General features: G+C 33.5%; 1 protein-coding gene across 1 annotated transcript in view; it reads left to right on the top strand.

Annotated features, from left to right (window-relative positions):
- Window positions 1–278: 278 nt before the first annotated feature.
- The window catches only part of LOC145677229 (5-oxoprolinase), a gene marked incomplete at its 5' end in the record, with an annotated part of 77,279 nt that continues 52,085 nt past the window's right edge, over window positions 279–25,472 (top strand). The window contains 9 exon segments of the mRNA XM_081747819.1: window positions 279–470; window positions 4,071–4,306; window positions 8,227–8,389; window positions 11,211–11,296; window positions 11,580–11,781; window positions 18,698–18,958; window positions 19,365–19,493; window positions 22,965–23,166; window positions 23,742–23,961. Coding sequence (XP_081603945.1) covers window positions 279–470; window positions 4,071–4,306; window positions 8,227–8,389; window positions 11,211–11,296; window positions 11,580–11,781; window positions 18,698–18,958; window positions 19,365–19,493; window positions 22,965–23,166; window positions 23,742–23,961 — 1,691 coding nt within the window.

Raw genomic sequence — 25,472 nt, 5'->3', positions numbered from 1 at the left:
CAGCACTGATAAGTGGTCTTGTAGTGGACAAACACGGTATGAGTGTTTTTTTTTTTTTTTTTTTTGAGATTCTCCTGTTTACTCTCACTTTCACCATTCTACCATTATTATTCATCTCATCATATCATCATCCGTAGTCTCGGACTTTTTCAAAAAAAATCTCATTTGGGAGCGACTTTGGGAGATTACATAAACTTAACCGTATTCGTTAAACTAATTAAACTGAATTTTACATCTCTAGTTTAGTAGAAGTTTATTTGCTATTTTGTGTATTGTAGGAAACGGGACAGAAGATGCCTCCATCGGAACCTATCGACACATCCTACATCGACTGGATACGAATGGGAACAACCGTAGCAACAAATGCTTTGTTGGAGAGGAAAGGAGAGAGGATGGCCCTACTTATCACCAAAGGCTTCAAGGATCTTCTTTACATTGGAAATCAAGCCAGACCTAAAATATTTGATTTGGTATGTACACATAGTTCCTAATGGGAGCTTGAAGAAACGTTTCATGTACTAATTATTTTTGCTTCTCCAGCAGAAAAATGTTAAATTTTAACAAATCTTTGAAGATTTCTTCATTCTAATATATTCTAGGCAAATTATACTAAGAGTGCTTGTCGAGTGCTACTAAAATTATCTTTGAAATAATATTCAAAGCAAACGAAACAATACAGTACTGTTCAACTAAGTACTGTTCAGCTTTTACAATTTTGCGAACATTTATATTAAGGGTTTGCTCATTTCCGAAAGCGAGATACAACTGATCGAAACACGGAAATATGACAGAAACAGGGCAGGATGTATACACTCTTGTGCCTTAAGGCGGATTTTCATGCCCGCGTTAGAACGGAAGCATCACATGTAGCGTATTCATCGTAAATTATTTTCGTTTTCATACATCCGTGCGTGTATTGCGCCAAATTACTACTCGGTAGCTAATGCGCATGCTTAAAATAGAAAGTTTGCGACTTTAGTTTGTGATAATGGATTCCCGAAGGAGAGCTATCGTTTTAGCTGGAATATATTATATTTCAAAACGCCGCCGTCAGAAGTATGTTAGGAAAATGTGGTGGGTTCACCCCATTTTCCAGCTTCGACGAGAATACGGAATATACTGGAACCTTTTCTTTGAATTAAAATCCGATCCGGATAAATTTTATAAAACAAATAAAAATATTTATAAATCATACTAAAGCATGTTTCAAATTACATTGCTTTTATTTTATATAGGGATTGATAATTTGTACATACCAGTTATTGTATGAACTATCTATTGTTCCCGGTAATACAACTAATTAATTACACAAATATAAAAGTACTAACCATCGATACCAATATTTTCAGCAATTTGATGGCATGTTTTTGTCCTTAATACTGAATCCTTGTATTTCGGATACTTAAGGTTGTCCAAATTTTCTTTTCTCTTACTTGTTCTACGAGCAGTTCTTCAAACGTTGTTCTTACCTCCGCCATGTTAGTCAGTGAATACAATAGTGTACGCGCGCTACTTCCGTCAGAATTGAACAAATTTCTACTCTGACGCGAGTGTAGCGCGCCATCTCCGATGCGTGATTTCATTGGCTGTTTAGCACAATCGCTCGCAACTCACGGAGGTAAAGGACGCATGAAAATCCGCCTTTAGGTGTGCTTTCGAAAGTGTACAACCCCTCCCCTGAAAAAAAAAAACATTTTAGATATTCTCGTCGATAAATGTATCTAATATTTACGTCAGTCATTCCATACCAGTTTTCGCTGAATTTTGCTTACAGCAACGCAACGCTAAAAAGGCAAAAAGTCATTAAACTGCTGCGCCGTTTATCGTAAACTAAATTGCAAATTTTGCGTTGCGTTGACGCTAACCATTACGAAATATGCCTGAAAGTCTCATTGTTCAATACAATTTATACGGCAGAATCATTCAGAAAGAAAAAAAAAAAAAAACATTACGGTACCTAATAATTTGGAATGATAGTACAACAAATTAATTTCTTCTATGATGCAAACATAAGAAGAGGAATAGAGCGCTAAACGTGCCATCGTAGCCTTCCCCCAAATGGCATAACGGGTCTGCAGGGCCCGCAACGCAGGAGCGAGTTCAAAAGAGGACTTATTCAGGTATCGAAGATAAACTTTATGATGTTAGGATGTTAAAATCCACTTTTCAGGTTTCATATTATTACAGACGTTTTCCTCGATTTTGTTTTGTAGACTTCTAATATTGTCAGGTTAGAAAGCCATTTAATTTACGGCGAACACTTTGTATAGAGGCTGGAATAATAGGCTAAGTAGAAGAATTTGACAATATTCAATAGGTCTTATGCAGAGTCGTTTTGTCGTATGATTAGCGTTATAATAACAGCCTGACTACTGCAGGAAAGATATGTTAGTCGAACTCTTTAGTATGGCACTAACAATGCGTCAGAACGACTCTGCATAAGACCCATAATCTTTCACCTTAGAGAGTAGAGAGCAAAAAATCCTGCTTTTCTGGGATGGAGTTTTTCCTTATCCGCTAAAGGATTCCTAATTGTTTTCGGCACATCATCTCAAGATCCAAGTTTATACTCCTTAAACCTCAACTGATGTCTTGTGAATTAGGGGTGTTTGGAATGTCCATTATTCCAGAATTTTTTATGAAGTTACGGAATTCGGACTTTTTGAAATTCCAAGATTCTGAAAGGGCTAAAGTTCCGAGATTCCGGAATTCTGACTTTCCAAAATTTCAAATGGAGTTTCTAGGTTCCGGAATTCAGAGTTTTCAGAGTTACGAGATTCCGATATGTCAGTTTAAAGTTCCGAAATTCAGGAGTTCCAAGTGTTAGAAATTCCGTGATTTCGAAATCGCGAGCTAAAGTTCCGAAATTCCGCGTTTTCAAAATTACGAGATTCCAAACCACCGTGTTAAAGTTCTGAGATTCCGGAATAACTGTAATATTAATTCCGGTTCCGGAATGAAGATTTTTGGTGCCTATGGATGAGTAGGCCTACCATTAAACGAAGTTAGATTTACCCCTTATATCAATAATGAATAACAATATTCTGCTCTTTCTTCCTTTTTTCTCAGTTGTTGTCTTTATTACAGATGAGGGTTTTAAAATATTAGATATACACGTGCTAAAAAGACAAAAAAGTTCTGCAGTGTTCTGCTGGTCAGAAATAGAAAGTACACTTTTGACTTATAATTTTATGTACACCTGCGCTGTCTATACAGTGCACTATTCTAGTATGAACGTGAATCCCCTTCATCCATCGCCACTACAATATATCTGTACATGACAAATAAAGGGTGGGAGAGCTCACAAAGGGAGTGAATTGTTATAGATGCAAGAGTGTTCGATTATAACTTCCTTTTCATGAAACAAGGCACTGCAAATCTTTGCAGTTGCTAGTATGCAATAGGTTTTGCCATGCAGATTAAAGCAAAGCGCTTGAATGTTCGTCAATCTATTATACATAGCTCCTCTATTCAGGGGCGTCATTTAGTGAGGGCAGGAGGGGGCAATTGCCCCCCCCCCAAGAGTTTGAGAAATACATATACTTTAATCGATTGTCTACTAATATACTAGTACAAAACCGTAAAGTCTTATGTCTGTGGTGCTTTTGCCCCCGTTAAGCGAAGTCTGAAATGACGCTCCTGCCTCTATTGCTGCCTGAAACAAGGATGTCAACCTTAGCAACACTCTAATGACAAGTTAATCTTATGGGCTCAAAATTACTCCTAAAACATTGAATAGAAAATAAGTCTTTTTAAAAAATCTCAATGAAAACTGGCAAATCTATACAAAATTTGGAATCGATCAGCGAGAACAGCATGCTTCCACCGTCTTATTGTCGAAAGGAATTAGCCATAAACGTATAAACTTAGCATTTTATATCAGGTAGTCTAAAAAGTAGTGAGTCTTTTGCGCATAACATTGCGTTAGTTTCTCAAATCTAAGGATACATGAAACGCGGCAGGTCAGACCTAACGTCATTTGACAACTGACAGTTGAAACTAGTATATAAGTCTAACAATTAAGATTATTTCAAATTTATATATATAATATTTTCTTTTTTCATCCTCAGCAAATAATAACTCCGGATGTGCTGTACGAGAAAGTGGTAGAAGTGGATGAACGTGTTGTGATGCATCAACAGAACTGTTTACTTAAACGCAATGGTTGGGAAGAAGTAGTTGGAACCACAAAAGAGAAACTGTTAATTTCAAAGCACGTGGACCTCGATGCATTAAAATCTAAACTTCAAGCGTTGAGAGAATCAGGCATCGAAAGTCTTGCAGTAGTTCTTATGCACTCGTACACGTACGTATGACTGAACTAATGTTTTTATTCATACTGTGTGTTGCTAAATAGATTTGGTTCATTCCTTGTTTTTTTTTCTGTAAATTAATCAAAGAAGAAGTAATTCTCCAGTAACATTCCTTAACAAAGGATCTACAACCAGAAAAAGTATCGGTGTTACAGAGTACATCACGTGAGGAAGTTTGGTTTTGATTTTTGGTAAACCAAACTCCTGAACTAGGGATGCGCACGAGACAAGATTTGTGGCTGTCTCGTCTCGAAAATATGCTGTAAAAGTGATGTCTCGACTCGAAAAATATATATTTTTCTATTGGAAGAGCTGTGTCTCGACTCGAATTTTATCAGGAAAATCCTGTCTCGACTCGTCTCGTGCGCATCCCTATCCTGAACAAGCTGAATTTTTCCAAACCTGTCTTAGATATAACATTTTACTTCAAATTAAATGAAGTACACTTAAAGCAGAATGAATATTTGAAAATAGAAAATATTTAAGTATTTAAATTTGTCAAGTAGAGTCGTTTAGTTTCATTTTAGTGTTTTATTTCATGAATACATTAGTATTTTGGATCCTGAGAATTATACTAACCCGCTAATCTAAAGAACACTGCGGATAGTCTATCAAGCATAGACAATATCCATTATTAATCCCGTAGGAATACATGGAGAACCGATTTTTGATTTACGATCTGTTGGTGGCCGATTTACGTATAACCTTAGACTATGAGTGAGTTGGCTCTAAGTTTCAAAGTGATAAGATCAACATTCTCAAGTTTGAATTTTGGAAAGTTTTTACCAATTTAAGAGAGACACAGAGAACAATTACAATTTTTTTGACAATTCCAAAATTTAAGGTTGAGCTAAATGTATTTCGGTCTCTGTTATAAGGCACTCATATTTAATGAAAGACAATGGTGAGAGTTTATATTCATCCGCATTATTATATGTTAGAATCTACTTTAGTGAACGTTAAGCACAACATTAAAAATGCATGCCTCATGCTAATTCAATTTTCCCGCGAAAATTTAAATTTCCTGCTAAACTTAAAGTGTTATTTTTAATAATATATTTTTGACAATGTTGTACTCATAAGGGGAAGTAAACAGGACCAACCAAATTTAAAGAAATATACGTTCATGTCCTAAAGAACATATCAAGTCATATATATATATATATATATATATATATATATATATATATATATATATATCAATTCTCAAATTTAAGAGGTCCTCTTCCAAATTTAAAAGAAGAGCATCAAGGAAGCCATATTCTATGAAAGAAAATTGACCCCTGCACTCATCTAGAACATATATAATACACTAAAGCATATTCAAAGAGGATATAATAGGTCATAAACCTTCAAATTTTGAATTTTTGGTAACTTATTACCTACAAAAGGGAAAAGTGGTACAAATCAAATTTACAAAAAATATATATACTCAAGTCCTAGAGAACATTTATCAAATTTTATTTTTGACAATTCCCAAATTTAAGGGTAGTCAATGTATCCCAAAATTTAATAGGAGTACATCAGTGTATTTAAGTCCTATGAAAAGAGAATTGACCCTGTACTCAACCATATACCGGTAACTATATGACGTAGTAAAGCCTCATTTAAGAAGATAATTAGGTCCATAACCGATCACGTAATAATATCAATATTTTGGCAACTATTTACTTGTAGAAGGGGATAAGCTGAATCATCCAAATTTACAAAGTTATATGTTTAAATTCTAGAGAACGTTTAAGAAATTTTGTTGTTGACAAATTCCAAAATTATTATTCTTTTAGTTTACTTATTATTCATTTTACTTCACCCGCAATCTCCTTCAAGTAGCAGAAATAAAATACTACTGTTACGCACTTATGGAAGTTAAAAACGAACGCAGATCGTTGAAGTTTAGCAGAATTAGACCATTAACACCTCTTTGTTGAGAATTCTAATATTTATATTAAAGTCGAGTTACAAGTTTTAATAAAATCTTATTCAGATATTTCCATTTCTATTTCATTTCTCATTTTGTTAATACTTTTATAACTTTTCTGTTAGTTTTAGTTTATTTTAGAACTGTCTGCTACGTTCTTCAGCTTTCTTGTATGCGTTGCACTTAGGCACAGCAACGAAAGTTTTACCATACAGCTCATTCTTCATTCTACGGACGTGTTCAAATTATTAGACTCAACATTCAGTTTCTGAATATTTTACTGTTCTTACAATATTACGTCAGAAAACACGTTCGAACTTAGTCGAAATTACTGCTTTGTTACTCTGTCCTAATTGCTAGTGGGTGTGTCAGATGCTTTCCAATGTTAATAAAAGAAATGCGTACGTGACATTCAAATATAATTACTACCGGTATACAGTGTGTATATCCAAATTGGAAACCAAAAAAGAAATGGAATATTTACAAGAAAATGATCTCTCACACTAAGAGTAATATTTCGTATGGAATCACTTATTCTTTATTAAGTATTTTATCCTTTGTGGCATGCTATGTACGAGTTTAGCACGTTTTGCTTTCAATTCAGTATTTTGATACCACAAATTATTGATCTCCTCATCAATTGATGTTTGGTTGTAACGTGTTTCTTCTTTACCTTTTCCTTCATGGAGCTCGAATCGGGTTCATATCAGAACTATTATCCAGCCACCGAAGAACACTAATTTCGTTGTTCTCAAAGAATTTTATCACAGCTTTGGCTCGGTGGCATGGAGGTCCACATGCATAAAGATTAAATGTGCGTCATCAAGCCAGACTGCAGTCTGGGAAAGCAGTTCCTCTTGAAGAACTTGTAAGTATTGGTCTTGCTTCATTGTTCCCTCTCTATATACGTATGTACAGTCTCCCAGGCCCGAAGTCAGACATCACACCCCAGACCATGACTGAAGTAGGATGCCTGACGGTTTGTTGGAGACATTCCAACTTGAATTACTCCCCAGGTCTACGTCGTACATATTGTGAACATTCATCAAACACACAGACACATGATTCCTCACTGAAACACACTATTCTCCAATCATCAGAAGTCCAATGTTGTAGACCTCGTGCCCATTCGAGGCGCTTCTTTGCCATGATTGGAGTAGTTTTTGCTTTCGTTCTTGTCCTGTGTGCTTTTATTCCCTCAGCACACAGAATCCTTCGACCACTTTCAGGCAAAATGTCTGCACCATACTCAGCCATTTTTATGCTTAAGTCTCTAGAATTTGGGTTTCTGTTTCCCAGCGCCAATCTTTTTAGTTTTCTGATACCTTCTTAGCGATAGCTTTGGTTTTTGCTCACACTTCCCAACCCTATTTTGCTGATATATTTGCTTCTTGCTCATTCCAACAGAGATTCTTCTCACAGATATTTTCCCTACCCTAACTATGCTAGCTATTTGTCGTTATGTATATCTTCCTTCCACCAGAAGTGGTTTGATAACTTCCATTTTACGCGGAGAAAGGTCTCTGACTTGGTGTATTATGCCGCAATTACAGGACTTCACAGAATAAAAGATTAATACACGAAACACGTCACGATCACTTTAAACTGGCCCTTTCGAACTGTTAAACGCTTTGAACTGCTTACTACTGCAACCACAACACTTCAAACTGTAATTTGTTAATAGAAACCACAATAACTGTCTACAAAATGAAACACTACTTTCAGAACTTTCCTCCTTCACTGATGCCATCAGCTATTCAACGGTGATATTACTACTTCAAGTTTACAGTAAACAAATGAAGAATACTATATTGGTGGTTTAACCATTAAATTATATATTCTAGAATTCCGAAATTAGGACTGTAACATCAACTTCGCATTTTTCAAGCTTGAGTCTAATAATTTGAACACGTTTGTATTATTATTAATTATTAATTATTAGTTACAAGATAATGATATTCTGAAGTTAAGGTTTGAAATCTTACTTGTTACTAGGTACGTGGAACATGAATTGTTGGTTGGAAAATTAGCAAGTAGTCTGGGATTTAAACACGTTTCTTTATCACATCAAGTTATGCCTATGGTTAGAATAGTTCCTCGTGGTTTTACAGCTTGTGCGGATGCTTATCTTACGCCTCATATTAAGAAGTATGTACAGGTAAGTTTAATTTTCATATTGGTTTATACATTAAAGAAATAAATTGCAAATTGAACATATAAGTTGCTGGAGTGTAAACATGTTTTTTTTTCTTTTTTCTTTAAGTTAAATAGTGAGTTTAATACTTTTCCCGTAGTTTGGGATTTTTATTCTGTATTTTCTTTTTAATGAAAGAAAATATAGGTTTCTGCGAAACGCTTCATATAGTGTTTGTAACATGAAACTCTTTTTTTCTTTATAATCGTTTTCTTTTTTCTTTCTTTAATCTAAGAATGTAATTGATTTAAAAAGCTCAAAGTTTAGCTAGATATTTTTTGTCAAATTGACTGACAAAATTGATTTTGGAAAAAACAAAGAAAAGTTTTATTAAGAGTGATGTTGCAGCATATGAACAGAAGGCTGATCGGGATATATTCAAACAATTTTGGAACAGTACACATCTCAAAGAATGGCATCAACAGCTTTCTTCGATTGAGTCATCAGCAGCTTTGTTAACATAACCGTACAATGCAATTCCCATTGTAGGGAGCTGGGGTGAACACAATACCTCAATGTGTTCTTTCGGCTCTCTCTGCAAACTTTCCAGAGACCATTGCAATTCATACAAGGGAATGTCTGGCCCGTCGTTTTAGGAATCCAGAAACACGAAAACCAAGAGGACACACTATATTGGCTCTTCACTGTTGTGATTGTAAACGGTGTAAAATTGATTTGTGTTTTCCCCTTTCTGTTTGGATAGAGTATGAGGGATAATCATTGTGTGAGTAGATATCTTATTCATATAAATGCAAAAGGATAGGATGTCTGTTCATATAAACATTTTCATCTTCTTAGAAAGTGGAAATCGTAAAGTTCTTGTATGTCATTTGGACATTGTACCAACCCAAATAATTAACTGGGTTTGGGTCCTAACCAAAACCTGCAACAGTACTATGAAAAACTTTTCGTGTAGCGGTAGATTAAGTCGCTGGGTCTTTGCATATGACTCGAAACTTAACACAATTTGAGAGGTAAAATATACATTTTATTCATTGCCAAACGAAACTTCTATTCGTCTATCCGCCAAGTGGCCCTAATATGGTTTACTGTATTTATCTTTGTTTCTTTAGTATGCTGTGGTTGAAGGTCATGTATGCGAGTCTTACGAATTCATTTCACTCACAAACATTAATGAATAGAGTGTTCACAATTGATCCTTCTGGTCATCTTTTGGTTTATTACTAATTAACCATCCGATATAATTATGACGAACAGCACAAAATTCTTCCTTTTGTCTGAGGGTCTTCTTTCGATAACGTTTTTTGGGTGAACAGTAGCCTTTTTACATGTAACAGGTCATAATAGTATATGCACACGTGTATTTGCTTCCGACACTTTTTTACATCTCTAGCACGACTAAAATGTGAGTGGAAAATGACTGTTACATACGCCTTTCCTAATACTGATTGAGTCGTAGACTTTCATTATTACATGAACTTAGGATCCTTCTGGAAAGACAGACTAACGCGTCACATGTGCCCAGTGGCGTATTTAGGGGGGTGGCTTCCGGGCTTAAGCCCCCCCCGAAATCTTACTTAGTATAGTAAAGTAAATTAAATATCTTGCAGAATTTTTACATTTCCAGGCAAAGCCCCCCCTCCCCGAAAGTTAGCAAAGCCCTTCCCGAAACAAAATCGTAAATACGCCACTGCATGTGCCACTTCGCTGCAGCTCGCGAATGTGCTTTCACCTTTGTCATTAGTAAATATTTAGATGAAGCCTTGGTAAAAGTAGTCTGCACACTTGAACAGATATACTCGTAAATGATTAATGTGCGATGATTGCTTTATGTAAGATAGAAATGAGAGATTATATTTAAAATAATTAAATAGTATTGTTTACTAGCTAATGCTATAACTTAAACAACCCAAAGTTTCATTATCACAGAAACAGAGTTCTACCAATTAATCTTACCCTGTGTCAAACCAGTCCACTTAAGATTGTTACTTACTCACGTCTCCAAACTTCGTATTACTGGTCTTTTTAGAACTACTCAAAGATCTCTTTTCGAAAGACTTCTCAATCAGAATGATATAATAATAATAATAATAATAATAATAATAATAATAATAATAATAATAATAATAATAATAATAATAATAATAATAATAATAATAATAATAATAATAATAATAAATATTTGAATATTTCATTCTCTAAACATATAATCTGTATTTCCAGCGTATAAGATGTATTTGACTCTTTGTATTTCCAGCGTCTATCATATATAACAGATAATCTTTCAACTTAACAATGGAAATGACGCCGTCCTATACTTCTAATCAGATTTTTAATTTTTTAAAAGAAAATTTCTCTGTACTTCTAAACCATGTATTCATTTTTTGATATTCAATTTTTCTTGATGAAATTCCGAGACCTACTTTCTCTTTTCTACTGTGCTTTTGATCGTATATATTATATAGTAGTATTTTGTCAAGTTGTTTCTATGTTTATGCTAATAACTCATGTTTTTGGTTTTAATTTCCATTCCATTTTCAATCTCTCTCTCTCTGTCTTTATCATTTCAATATGATAGCTAGTATAGTTTGTTTATTTTGAATTCATACAATATTATCTTAAAGTGTTTTTTATATGTATGTAACATAGATTTTTCATATGTACTTCTTTAGTTATATGATTTTTGTGTTCAAGAATGAAACATAAACTGTCGAAAGTCTTCCTGTGTAAAGTATTATTTCGAATAAATTATTATATACAGTATTACAACTTGAAAATATATTTTTGAATGGTGTAAATATATAAATTCTCTGTGTGTTTGTAGGGATTTTCGTCAGGATTTAAGGACAATTTGCGAGGTGTAAACGTACTCTTCATGCAAAGTGACGGAGGTTTAACACCAATGAATGTGTAAGTCATTTGATTCTTCTTTCTCTCAGTATTATTTGATAAAGATGATTTCACATCATTGATTACAGATGATCACAATTTGATAATATTTGTAACGTTCCAAAGATTTTATAAGGTTTACAGTTAAAAGAGAATTTAGAAAATGACGCCAATTCTCCTCTTTCATTTCAGCTAATTTGGACATGAGATCTAGTTTTATGAATCGTACAAAATGTTTCTAATCCATGCTTAATACAATTAGATTTATTTACTTTCACTTAATGGTATTACTTTCTTTCCTTAGGTTTAATGGATCAAGAGCCATCTTATCAGGCCCTGCAGGTGGTGTGGTAGGCTATGCTTTGACAACATATCGAAGGGTAACTGACTTGCCTGTTATAGGCTTTGATATGGGAGGCACTTCTACAGATGTGAGTCGTTATGCCGGCGAGTATGAACATGTATTTGAATCAACTACTGCTGGTGTTACTATCCAAGCTCCTCAGGTAAGTTATTAAGGTTTAAGTCTAAAGCACAGTCCGCCTATCTTTAAGTTTTAAACTTCTTTCTCTAGTAGGTTATTTTGATGTATGTGTATGTAGAAAAGCTTACTTTCGCAAGACCAAGCGTAAGCGCAGTTCATTGCAAACCAAGAGAAGGTTTTAAAATGTATTCTGAAACCAAGTATCGAAAACAATATATTTTTGAATCATGAAATTTATTTCAATGAAGAAGTTCACATTTTTTAAAATCTCATTTCAGCTCTTTATTTGATTTATTTTTCAGTGAATATAATACATAGTGTTTGTTGTCTATTTTCAGTATAAACTGCGTATAGAAACGTTGTGTTATAACTAATGACCTGAACTTAGCGTTTCGTCTCTCCTTATATTCGGTCTTTTTTCTATTTTTTCTTTTTCTTTTTACCGGAATTGGTGTTATTTTGTGCGAAGAAATAATTTTTCTTAACTCTTATTTAAAAAAAAATTAATGGATATTATGACAAAAAGGCCTTGTGTCCATCTTAAACACAAATTAAATACAACTTTCTTACAAGGCTGTCTATGATCTTTATTATAAATTAACTAGAAATGTTAAGAACAAATGATGTAATGTTATTTATGATTTCAGTTGGAGTAGTAGTCTAAAGAAAAAAGTGATATACTTCCGAAACTGCAACATTTCTAGTTAATTTATAATAAAGATTATAGACAGCCTTGTAAGAAAGTTGTATTTAATTTGTGAAAAAAAAAACAATCTTTAATACTTACCTTAACCTAGTATGAACACAAGTATCCGAGCAATGGGTACAACTTATCACGGTACCCATATGAACTTTTGGAAAATGTGGATAAATACTTCGTACGAAATCATTTTAAACTTTTCAGTTACACAGAATACCATTTAACAGTTTGTAAAGTTCATTTGCAAATAGAAAACTATTATATTCATCAACAATCTACAACTCCACCAAAAAAAAAAAAAAAAAAAAAAAAAAAAAAAAAAAAAAAAAAAAAAACTTTCACAAGCTCTTTTGCCATACCTCATTTCCTCACACATACACACACACAAAAAAAAGAAGAAGAAGCTGAATTATTTGCTTCAGGTGAACACATTTTTATATGCTTCACTTCGTATTGAATGTGCAGTTTCTTTCTTGTCCTCACTTCCCAAAGAACAAAATTGTTACTGCTTATACATTTTGTTCTAAGGAATTTTTTGCGTTCCCACTGTCATCACACTATTGCACTCAGAGAAATTCTTTCCGTAACAATATTGCTTTAATAGCGTAAACAGCAAGCTTTTTGTGTATAATTTCAAATGTAGAGATATTTTTCATCAGGTTTACATGTTTTCTATTCTCAAATGATCCCCTTCACAATGTGTTTGAGAGAAGCACTGTCTTTCATTAGCTCTCGAGGTGAAATTTTCTCCCTACCCTTTACATGTTTCAGTCGATCTAGCATTTCGGCTGTTGAGTTATTCTGCAGAATGGACTGGGGATTAAACATATTATGGAGTAAGAATATCGTGTTTCTGCAGTAGCAACGTAGCTGCATGTTTGAAAGTGTGAGTAAGGTCGTCTTTGTTACGAACCCTCACATTTTGACAAAGCTTCATTTGTTGCATTTGAGAAGCATTCTTTTGTCACTATCTGGAATCTATGTTTGAGGTTTCTAAGTGCGGGGGTTGCTAGCGGGGAGGGGGAAGAGTCTTTTCAAACATTTCGTACAGACGATGTAATGGATGAAGACTTAAAGTATTTTTATATGGAAGAAGTAAAAGGAATAGCAGAAACACATAAATGTTATATTTGTTATTAGGTAGTAGTATTACATTGTGTACACTTATATAAAACTTGTCCCTGAGAAGACTTTCTCTTCTGAGTGCCGTCGAAGTAAAACGAGAGTGGTAGAAAATGACTATAATTAATGGATAGTATTAAAAAATGTAATTGTTATGTTAAGATGATGTTGAACATCAATGATAAGAAAAAAACTGAAAAAGTTGTTAGAACACCTTGAGTTGATTGTGTATGGAATCTCATTGAAAAATATATTTAGGAAGAAAAGGAGGAGATAAGTTAGATACTGAAACGTTTAAATATGGGGAAGTTAAACCAGATTAGTTGAAATTTCGAAGAAAAATATACAGGTTTAGAGAAAGTAAATACAGGAAGTAACTAGTGTGGGAGCATTTTGAACTTTGATAGTAAAAGTTCAGTGTCATGAAGGTAGCATAGGTGAGAAGAATGGGTTATAGAAGAAACTTTGGAAAACTGTGGAAGAAAAAGTATGAGGCGAAGTTGCATTGAAGAATATTAAATATCTAGGAAGCTGAATGTGAATGAAGAAGGGAAATCGACAAAGGTGGGAAAATGTACATTAGGCGTAGAGGTAACAAGAAGAAGGATAGACAAATTTGAATTACATATGTGGAGGTACAGTTGATTCAATGGAAATAGAAAGGTATCAAAGAAAAACTATTACAACAATGTGGAAACTAAGAAAGGAAATGAGTCTTTAACGAGTGAAATGCAGCTTGAGATGATGGAAAAGAAACATTGAGCTCTGAATTGTATGACAAAGAGAATAAACTGTACTTTGGGCATTTAAGGCAAACAAACAAACAAAAACATCGAAGTAAACAAGAATCGTAAGGAATAGGCGATACTAAGGGACAAGTTCAAAAATATGTAGCAAAATGAAGAATGAAAAAGTAGATAAAAATATTTATTGCGTAGAAGAAGAAGGAAAAATAAATATTCGAAATTTGTAATAAAATGCGCAACTTCATTTGAGAACAGGCAGTAAAAATTCGCGAACCTGGCCCAAAGTTGATATATAAGACGAAGAGAATGGTAACTTGTTCTGTTCCCCCATGGCACGTTTAGAACATATTACTAAGCATGTTACATACTCGTCTTAATAGAACATGTAACCACCCCAAGTGAACACACAATTGTTTTGTACGTGTAGCCGGTCAGACGCTGTAGGGTTGGTCTGTTTTGGAAGACCGTATCGTGGTCAGACTCATTTTAATCCTTTGCGCTTCTTACCATTTTCTTATTATTGTTATATTCTCAAGATTAATGAATTGGACAAATGAACTTCAAATACATGAATTATGGAATAGATTGCTAGAACGAATGGAAGGATAAAAATCGAAAATAGATAAAAATATAAAAAAAATATTGAGAAGCAATAAAAATAAAATTATATGATAGGATATTGAATTGAGAAGAAATTTCAAAATTAACTGATATTTGGAATCATTTATTAAAGTAATAATAATAATAATAATAATAATAATAATAATAATAATAATAATAATAATAATAATAAATAAAAGAGAAAAGTGAAAAGTGAAAAGTGAAAATAATAATGATTATAAAAAAACTGTTATAATAAAAATTTAAAATGAAACAGTAAATTATATCAATACCTAATTGTTACTTATTGAAAATTTAAAATTATAAAATGAAACAATTAAAATTATAGAACAATATTAATTTAATGTTAAGAAGATATTTCTGCTAGTTAACGTCTGATGAAGATAACGTTAAGTCATTGAAACTGTTACGACTTATTTTAATTTTAATAGATAAGTGTATACTATGGTCAGAAAAGTATTAACTATTTAGGTAATAGTTCCATAGTCAATATAGATGAAGGTACACTCATGTCCAAAATTATTGTCGCATGCCTATAAATATGTTGTTATAGGAATATAATTTGATAATGAATTCACTCGGTATTTCTTATAATGTTAGTATGTGTATAATCGGCAAAGACATGTATGTGGCAAATTTCATGTCAAAAGAGCAGTAAATAAGAACAATAAAACGAAAATAAAACTTCCTTGTTCATTTAGCAACATTTTGTTTTACTCACTCTAATTTTCGTATTTATAATTCTTTTCCTATGAAATTTACCACAAATATACATTTCTAGATTATACACATAGTATCAGTATTAAAAGTACCCTGCAAAATCATTATCAAATTATATTCTAACAAGAAGACAGTTATAGATATGCGACAATCATTTTGGACATGAGTGTACCTCTGGTGTGTGGGATTCTGGTTTGATCCTCGGCCAAATAAGTTTGTGGTGGACAACGCCGTGTCCGTGGGGTTTTCTCAGAGTACTCTCGTTTCTTTCCACATTTTCATTCCATCAATTCTTCCACCATCATTCACTTACCTTAATCATCTATCTTCTTTAGCACAAACGACATAATCGTGGGACGTTAAACTGAAAGTTTTTTCCCCTTAAATAAGACGAAAGTATCTTTCTACTATGTGATCTAATATCGTCGGATGTCTTTTATAAGGAACTTATCATAACTGGGTTGGTCCAATCTTCACTTTTATCACATTCTACTCAAAATTTCCTTTATCAAATGTGTAAATGTTTCCTGTCAAATATCATTCTATTCTTCCGAATGAGTTTCAATCAGAAAGAGAGTAATGATATTTGACGTTGGATATTGGTGTGTTGTTGACATTTACAATTATCTCATAAGCATTTTCTGGAATTGAGATCTCAATTCCATGCAGGCTAGTGGATTTACTCGAGTTCTTACCTCAAGAGTTCTTACCTTCGAATTAGTCTAACGTTGCACCTATAACAGGAAAGAACCGTAATTAAAATATTTCTGTTCGGAATTTATTATATATATATATATAAGTATTATTTCGAATTCAGGTTTCCTTCACAAGTAGAATAAATTGATGGAGAAACAAGGTCTGTTTTAGTTGTTACTACCATCACACACTAGGGTAGATATCACTTACTCAACTTTCTCCTCTACATCTTAGCCTCCCATCAAACATTGCAATGGTATTTTATGACTCCAATAATTCATTTATTGGTTTGACATTACTAGGAGATCAATACTTCAATTTCAATTGTGAGTTGAGCTTTTTTTTTTTAGATTAACCAATTCTAATAGTGAGTTGAGCTCTCTTTTAGATTAACGTTCTTTAATGCGCTTTAGGTTAAAGAAGACGGTTGAAAGTGAATCATTGTGAAATTAACTTTTTGTGCTTTTCCACCAAAAATCGAATCCAGGACCAAAGGCATACACGCAAGCTGCTAGATCAGCGATGAGGGCGAATTTCAATTATTGATTGGCATTTACGAAACTAATATTTGTCCTGTGTGCAAATAATCGACCATAAACACATTTCCTTGAGTTCTCGAGAACAGTTATGACGCTGCAATAAGCAATAGCGTTGTCTTATTTTAAAACTCATTGATTGGAAAATTTTGTAATTTTGATGACTCAACTGATTCAGTACTTATCTGAATTGTCCATTTGCGCGGTCTGCTATAATGTGATTATTCTGAAATCTTCTGTACACTTATACTGCCTATAATATGTTACAAATATTTTTTTTTTCAATTTTATTGCTCAAAATTTACGTAATTTATATTTCTCAACAGTATTTACAAATACCAGTGAGTATGTTTACTGACCAGCCAGAACATTATAACCACCTAACTAACATCTGGTATGTCCACTGTTGGCTCACAGGATAGTAGCAATGTGGTTTTTCGTGGAAGCAATAAGACCTTGGTAGATGGCTGGAGGAATGGAACACCACACCTGCAAACACAGCTCACTTGATTCTTATAAATTCCGCGGAGGGAGTCGATGAACTCGTATCTGACGTTCAATGATATCCCTAAGGTCGGGTGAGTTTGGGGACCTTCGCAGCAATTGAAGTTCATCACTGTTCTCCTCGAACTACTGCACAAGGAGCGTTGTCCTGTTAAAAGATGCCATTCTCAGCTGGAAATATAGACACATAAATGACTGTACGTGATTAGCAATGACCTGTCGATAGCTTTGAGCCATCTTACTTTGTTAGTGACCACCATATGCACTACAGGGCCCACGGATGACCATGTGAAGGTTTCTCAAATAAAGGTTAAGCCATTGTCTACCTGTTGTCATCCTACTAAGCACGTCTTGAGCAGCTGTTCTCATGGAAAGTGATGGATTCTGACCCTACCATCAATGTGATGAAGACAGTATCGTTATTCATTGGATCATGCAATGCTATGCCATTGCTCAGCGGTCCAATGGCGATGGACATATCCATTCCAATCGTTATCGATGGTGACGTGCTGTTAACAGTGATAGACGTGTGGGATGTCGGTTGCGGGGGCTCATATCTAACAGTATGCGGTGAACTGTGTGCTCATACACATTCGTGCTTTGTCCACTGTTAAAATCTGCTGTTAATTATGCCACATTTTACGTCTTATCATGTTTTACCAATCTCAACAGTCTAAAACGTCCGACATCTTCAATGAAATGTGGTTACCCAATGCCTTGTAGTTGAAGATGAAGACACTAATTACGGCAGCAGGTAAACACCCAAGTCGCACTGTTTCCGAGGTGCTCGTTCCTAGCCATCTGGCCATCACAATTTGGTTCCTACCAAACTCTGATATATCGCCTTCCCCATTTTACGCACAAGCGGTACACTGACTAATTGAGTGAGATCTTTGTCATCGTCTGGCGAGCAGTTTTACTGTGGCTCGTGCCTCTTACGTCAGCCCAATGACTTCGTTCAAAACGTAATGAATAGTCATATTGTTTCGGCTGATCAGTGTAAATAGCGGCAATTTCGAATTGCTGTTCAATCTGGGCACATAACATACTTATAATCTAAATTTTCCTACTTAAAAGAATTGAGGTAGAACTTACTTAGTTTGTTTGTAAAAATGCGAGAAACTTCGATTTTCCTTTTTTTTTTTTTAATGTACTGGATTCGTAATGCAATTGTTCCTGTTGATAACTAATCGTTTCTAATGTGGACTGTGTTTGATTAGAGTTTATTTTCTCTTTTTTGCTTCCTTTGCATTTGGATTAAAATTATGTTTATATTGTTTCATTTTTTTAAAGCTTGATGTGAATACCGTAGCTGCAGGTGGTGGATCCATGCTATTCTTTAGATCTGGAATGTTTGTTGTGGGCCCAGAATCAGCTGGTGCTCATCCAGGACCCGTTTGCTACATGAAAGGTGGGCCTTTGACGGTAACAGATGCCAATTTGTGTCTTGGTCGATTAATTCCAGATTATTTTCCGAAGATATTTGGCCCTACAGAAGATATGCCTTTGGACAAAGAATCAACTTTAAGGAAGTTTCGTGAACTTACAGACGAGGTAAATAAATTTATACCATAATACCATAACAAGAAGAATATTGCAGGCAGAATATCTAACTAAGAAAGCTTTTACGAAGTTATCACTTCTCTAAACAATAGAAAAAAAATGTTGCTTTATAAGAAAGAGTGCTTTCTATAGTTTTGAGAAGTTTTTAAACAGCAAGATTGAATTTTCGTAGAAACATTTCTTAATACACCGATCAAATTTAATACATTTATGTTAAATCAAATAATCAATCTAACAATTAGATATGTATTCTATATGTGATGATCCCAATATTCAATTTCATTGACAACTAAAAATAAGTAATATAATTGATGATATCATAATGCAGATAATAAGGTAAGTTCTGTTTTTTCAGCCTAACTGAATACTATGTGTTTTTATTTTCTTATGTTTTCAGATTAACAAGTTCATTACATCAAGTTCTGATGAATGTAAAAAGGAAGAAATGACACTAGAAGAAGTAGCTATGGGTTTTATACGTGTTGCAAATGAGGCTATGTCAAGACCCATTAGGGCATTAACTCAGGTATGACACTGTATTTTGTTTTCTTTGCAATGTCGCTTTCTATAGTTTAAGTCCCGACTTGGCTTATTTTTTTTTTAAAAAAAATAAAGAATAATAAATAATTAAATAAAATAATTAACATTTTTTCAGTTTTACTTGTATTAAACAGTAGTAATATTAGATTACCAGAAATGTTAAATAGGAGGTTGACTTAAATGTTATAAAATAATTAATTACAATTTTTGCATTTGAGCTACAATACCACGAAGTAACAAATGACAGTTCCGGTTTAATTTAATGCGTGCTAATTTTACATCATTTTACGTGCCAAAATTTTATAAATATATATATCGACTGTTCTAAAAATGGCGCCCACGGACCACAGAGCACTATTCTACAAGTCAAAATAAAGCAAAAATATATATATTTATATACCTTTCGAGCCTTCGTCTGGAGACACAAATTGTACTATGTGGCAACGTCGCAAATAAAGAACCATAGATTAGATTTACCAATCTATCAAAAAATTATATCGATTCCTTCCAGATGGCAGCTAAAGTCGATATTGATTGACACAAGCATCACTTATTAGTGTAGCAATCGATTTAATTGCTTGTTGTATTCGTAGAGTAATGCTAATGGCTCCAAATTAATTTGCGACGTTGCCACATTGTGAAATTTTGATTCCCCATTCCGGCTGAAGGAGGTCCCGGAGGGCAAATTATCATATAATATTTTCGCTTTATTTTGGCCTGTAGAATAGTGCTCTGTGGTCCGTGGGCGCCATTTTTATAACACCCGGTATTTATGAACGTTTGCGGTTTCCACAATTTGATCAGAATGATCATTTTCAAATGCAAGCTTTGTTAATTTCCAACATTTTGCGCCGTCTGTAATTCGGGACATCTGCAATGCGGAAACAGTCTAAATTCTATCTTCTCAGTTTCAAATATCGGAAAGGTTATTGTGACGGGGACGAAATTTGCGGGCTTGAATTTACCATTCTGATATCCTAAACCAATTGTTTTAGATTCCAAACTTCAACATTTTACTTCCGTGGTAACCAATTTAATGAATTTTCCTGGGCTATTTTCAAAAGCCATATGAATGTTGAGAATTATTTAGCTCATGACATTCGCATCATAATTTATAACATAAATAGCTTTCCATTGAATATTCTTGTGAAAACACTAAATTTGAATTTTTTTTTAAAAAAAAGTAAAATTGACAATTTAAAACCATAATATTTTGCTACGGCAACTAAGAAAATAATTTTCTAGCATTATTTTCAGTCACTATATGTGTTTTGTATGTTATCTTTTAAACCAATTTCTCATATTCCTACCAATTGATAATCCGTTGGGATAAAAAAAAAAGTCATGATTGCATAAGGATATGACATACATATAACGAAGATACTGAAAATCTCGTCTCGTACTTTTCTTCAAATTTAATTCGCGCAAATTAATGCATATTCGCATTCTGGATATCTCTATAAAAAACTCTATACAGGATGTTAATGAACTATATCGGTAAACTGTAACAGGTTATTTCTCACGTCAAAATAAGAGAAAAAGTTCATATGGCCTGTGGGGAAAAGTGCACAGTTTCAGAGATAGATATGTCTAAAATCGTGAAAAAGCTCAATTTCAACATGAACTATTTCGAATTCAAGAAACCATGGATGGCAGTTCATTATCGGGTCAAGGAAGTCAAACATACTTAATCCAAAAATGCATATTTCGTCAATGTGCAATGGGTGTGCAGGGTGTTATACCCTACACATATGCTCTCAACAGAATTTTCAGATATACTCTGAATTCAAGGTGGATCCAAAGTAGGCAAAAGGTAACTCTAGACAACAGTGGACACAGAACGCTTTGGCGGGAAGTTGAAAGTGGTAGGTACTGCCACCACTACGGACTCTCGTGTTTTTAATAACGCTTGCTGCTGTGTTTTATTTTTACGCTTATATGTGAGAAAAATGTAAAATATACCGTGACAAAATACATCACATCACCCGTTATTCCAAACGCAAGGAACTGTGGAGCTGGTGGTTCCTACCACTTTCGACTTCGCTCCAAAGCGTTCCGTGTACACGGTTGTCAAGAGTTACCTTTCGCCTGCTCTGGACCCACTTTGAATTAAGAACATATCTGAAAACTCTGTTCAGAGCACGTCTGAAAATTATATCCTGTAGGAAATATCCTACACAACCATTACACATTGATGGAATATGCATTTTTGGATTAAGCATGTGCGACTTCCTTTACACTGATATAGACTGTTATTCGTGATTTCTCGAATTCGAAATAGTACGTGTTGAAAATGATTTTTCACAATTTTGGACAGCCCTAGCTCTGAAACTATGCACTTTTCCCCACAGGTCCATATGAACTTATTCTCTTACTTTGATGTGAGGAATCATCTATTATAGTATGTCGGTATAATTCATTAACACCCTGTATATGCAGTTTTGTTATCGTCTCTGTAACAGCTCAAGAAGAGCATTAGATAATGTGTGATTGGTAATAAAACAATTTTCTAACATTGTTTTCAATCCATCTATAACTTATCGTATCTTATTTTCAGAGTGAAAATTTTCCCTCCTTACTTTCGGGGAGAGAATATATATATATATATATATATATATATATATATATATATATATATATATATATATATATATATATATAAAAATCGTGTCCCAAATGTAATTGTATTATATTGCTTTTATTGCGTTCGGAATACCAAATAGATGTGCAAAATTCATATTGAATATGTCAGAACATATTAGCCAGATTACAGCATTAAGTTTGTATATTGTTAACATAAAGTTAAACAGAATAATAATTCTAATATCTTAAATTATTGTTGTGTTGTTACGTAGAAACTCATCGATAGAATAAAATCCACTATTCAATAGATTTTTCTTACTGCTGTCGTGTATGTATTAACATCTTAGTTTAGTTTAATGGTTTGTGGTAAGTGGTTAAACATACTAATAGATGTTCAGAAAAATACATTTCATACATATTTATAGTCTACATGAAGGAACACGTATAATTTTCTTAGCTCTTGAGTTATGATCATATACATTTACATTTTTGTATATTTCTTATTTTTCCTTTACGTAGTCTAATATGTACATTGCATAGTCTAATATGTAAAGTAATGATAGAGTTACTACATTTAATTTCCTAAATAACGGTTGAGTTCTTTGATTATTTCGTGTTATGGTTCTGATATTTTTTTTTTGGTTTAATTAACTATCTTGACCTTGTGATATTATAACAAAATTTCGTATCTTATACGAGACTCCACACTCGCATGCATTGTCATTTTATCAATTAATGAACGATTTGCGATGTACAGTAGGCCAATTCTTTTTAATTATCAGAATATCAAAAATGTAATTTTAGTTACTGATTCAGTTTGTATGATATTGTTATTTAAAATCCCGATTTTATATTGAATTATTGTTATTTGCAGGCGAAAGGATACGACACTTCGCGGCATGTTTTGGCGTGCTTTGGTGGAGCCGGTGGTCAACATGCCTGTTCGATAGCTCGTTCTCTTGGTATGAGTACAGTATTCGTGCATAAATATGCTGGCATTTTATCAGCATATGGGATGGCACTTGCCGATGTTGTTCATGAAGCTCAAGAACCCTGTGCCAAAGTATACGAGCCAGGTATTTTCATTGAATTTATTTTCTTTTATATATATAGAACTCTAATTTTCCGCCTCTAATTTTCTCTATCCTTTAATTTAAACAACTCACTTTTCTTCTTCTGATAATTTGCAGAAGTTAGAACTCATAATTGATATTCATAGGTTTATAAAGATATCTAATGGATTTTCAATTAAACTATTTTTATTGCTTTTGCTAATCGTATATACAATTGTGATAGAAGAAACCTGACCATCCGTTCTATCAGACTGATGAAACCTGACCAACTTCATATATCGTTCATGCTGAAATGAGTTTTCGAATTCTAAACAATCAACCTTTCGAAAATAAGATGGATGATCAGTTTTTCTTGAACATGATTGTACGTCTTGTAACCTTATCAGTTGATTCTATATAAACACTTGTTCCAATATAATATTTATCTGCTTCTTTATTTTCTTTCTATGTGTGTGCATAAGTAATAATACTTTGACACATTGATTCGTAGTAGGACAATATAAAGATTAATTAATTTAATGTCCTTATATCTAACTTCGTTATATATTAAATCAAAATATATTTTCGTCTTTAATTAGGTTCATTTTCATATTTCGACGAAAGACTTTCGGTGCTAGCTGAAGAATGTCGAAAAGCGTTGAGGACACAAGGTTTCACAGATCAACAAATCGAGGCAGAGCCTTATCTTCATATGCGATACGATAAAACTGATTGTGCCTTGATGTGTTCTGCAACCAAAGCTACATCTTCTCCGCAAAGTTGTGAGCATGGTAATTTTCTCAAGACCTTTATCGACAGGTGAGCTTTATTTATTCTGTGACATTGACTTAACTAGTGATACCTAATGATGAATTATTTTAATTACATTAATTTATGAAAAGGACCAAAAGAAATTTTTGATGTATTTATTAAGAAGAGTTCGGAAAAATAATGGGAAAGACATTTTGCCATGAGATAAGAATTTCATTCATTTAGTTAGGACTTCATCTGACAGTAGAATAAACTTCGAAATATTAAGAAGAAAAGGCGCGTGGGATTCGAACCGGGCTCTCCCGATAGACAATGTTGTTGAGTTTCGTTCACTCTGCCTAGCGGTTCGAGAAATTCGCAATTTTCGATTATCCTTGGTGAATAGTCGAACCTTATTTTAGTGTGTAGAGGAATACAAAGTACAATTTACTGTCTGAGAAATCATGAAGTTTTAAGATTGAAATTTGGTTCCGATTCGTTCGGTAATATATCCGATAAACATCTGCATCTACATTATGCGGCAAAACAAACAGTACTGAAATCACATTGTTGACAATTATTTATTTATTTATTTATTGTACTACATAATAAATCATAAGAAATGCTGTCAAATGGATGTCAACTAAATGTTACTCAACATATATTGTAAATTTAAGAGGAATCACGCCTGTACATCATATATTCAAACTGTTGACCATCACGTCGCACACATTCTTCATAGCGGTCCTGTAGATCGATAAACATGTTAGTGGTCACGGGTTACTGGAACGACAAAACAAATAACGAAATCTTCTATCCTAACTCTGGTATTGTGGTATAGGTTATCTGTTCGGAAACTTGCATGCTTCAGCATACTCCATATTTATTTATTCATTTATTTGTACCCTCAACAGAGTATAAAACTCCAGTTACAGAAGGTTAATATTCGTGTTTATGTCCAGTTAACCAGTAAGAATAATTGTGATAAGTTTAAATACATACGTAAATATATACTTAATAACAGGACAAATAAAATACAATAAGTATACAAATAAGCTATGAATCATAGGACTTTCAAAACTTGGTTCCTGAAGTGACGTTCTTTGTTACTAAATATATCCAAGAACACATTCTCTTTACTTATTGCATTGTAAGCAGCACTAATTCTCCAAGTAGGTGACATACAGTATATTTGTCCTTGCTTTCCTGCAAAATAATGTGTTATTATTTTTTGCACGCGTTTTGAGGGACGGGGCTTGAATAAATAGATTTTGTAACAGCACTGGACAGTCAATGTTATTATGCAGAAGTCGAAAGAGAAAAAATAAGTCAGTTAGTGTTGTTCTTTATTCTAACGTCCTGAATTTAAAATTATCAATAAGATTGGTATAGTGCTCAAATTTTGGATACAGACCGGTCTTTTTGTAGGTAAAATAATCTCAAGAATTTATTTTGTAATTGCTCAATTTTCTGGCATTCAGATTTTAAGTATGGATTCCAGATAACTGACGCATATTCTAATTTAGCCCTAATATACGAAAAGTAAAGAGTCTTCAATGTATATCATTACTCATTCGAAT

The sequence above is a fragment of the Thermobia domestica genome, unplaced genomic scaffold (genome assembly GCF_964235325.1).
Source record: "Thermobia domestica unplaced genomic scaffold, izTheDome1.hap1.1 HAP1_SCAFFOLD_710, whole genome shotgun sequence".
In the NCBI taxonomy this organism is placed as follows: Eukaryota; Metazoa; Arthropoda; class Insecta; order Zygentoma; family Lepismatidae; genus Thermobia; species Thermobia domestica.
This window is presented reverse-complemented; position numbering and strand designations above follow the sequence as displayed.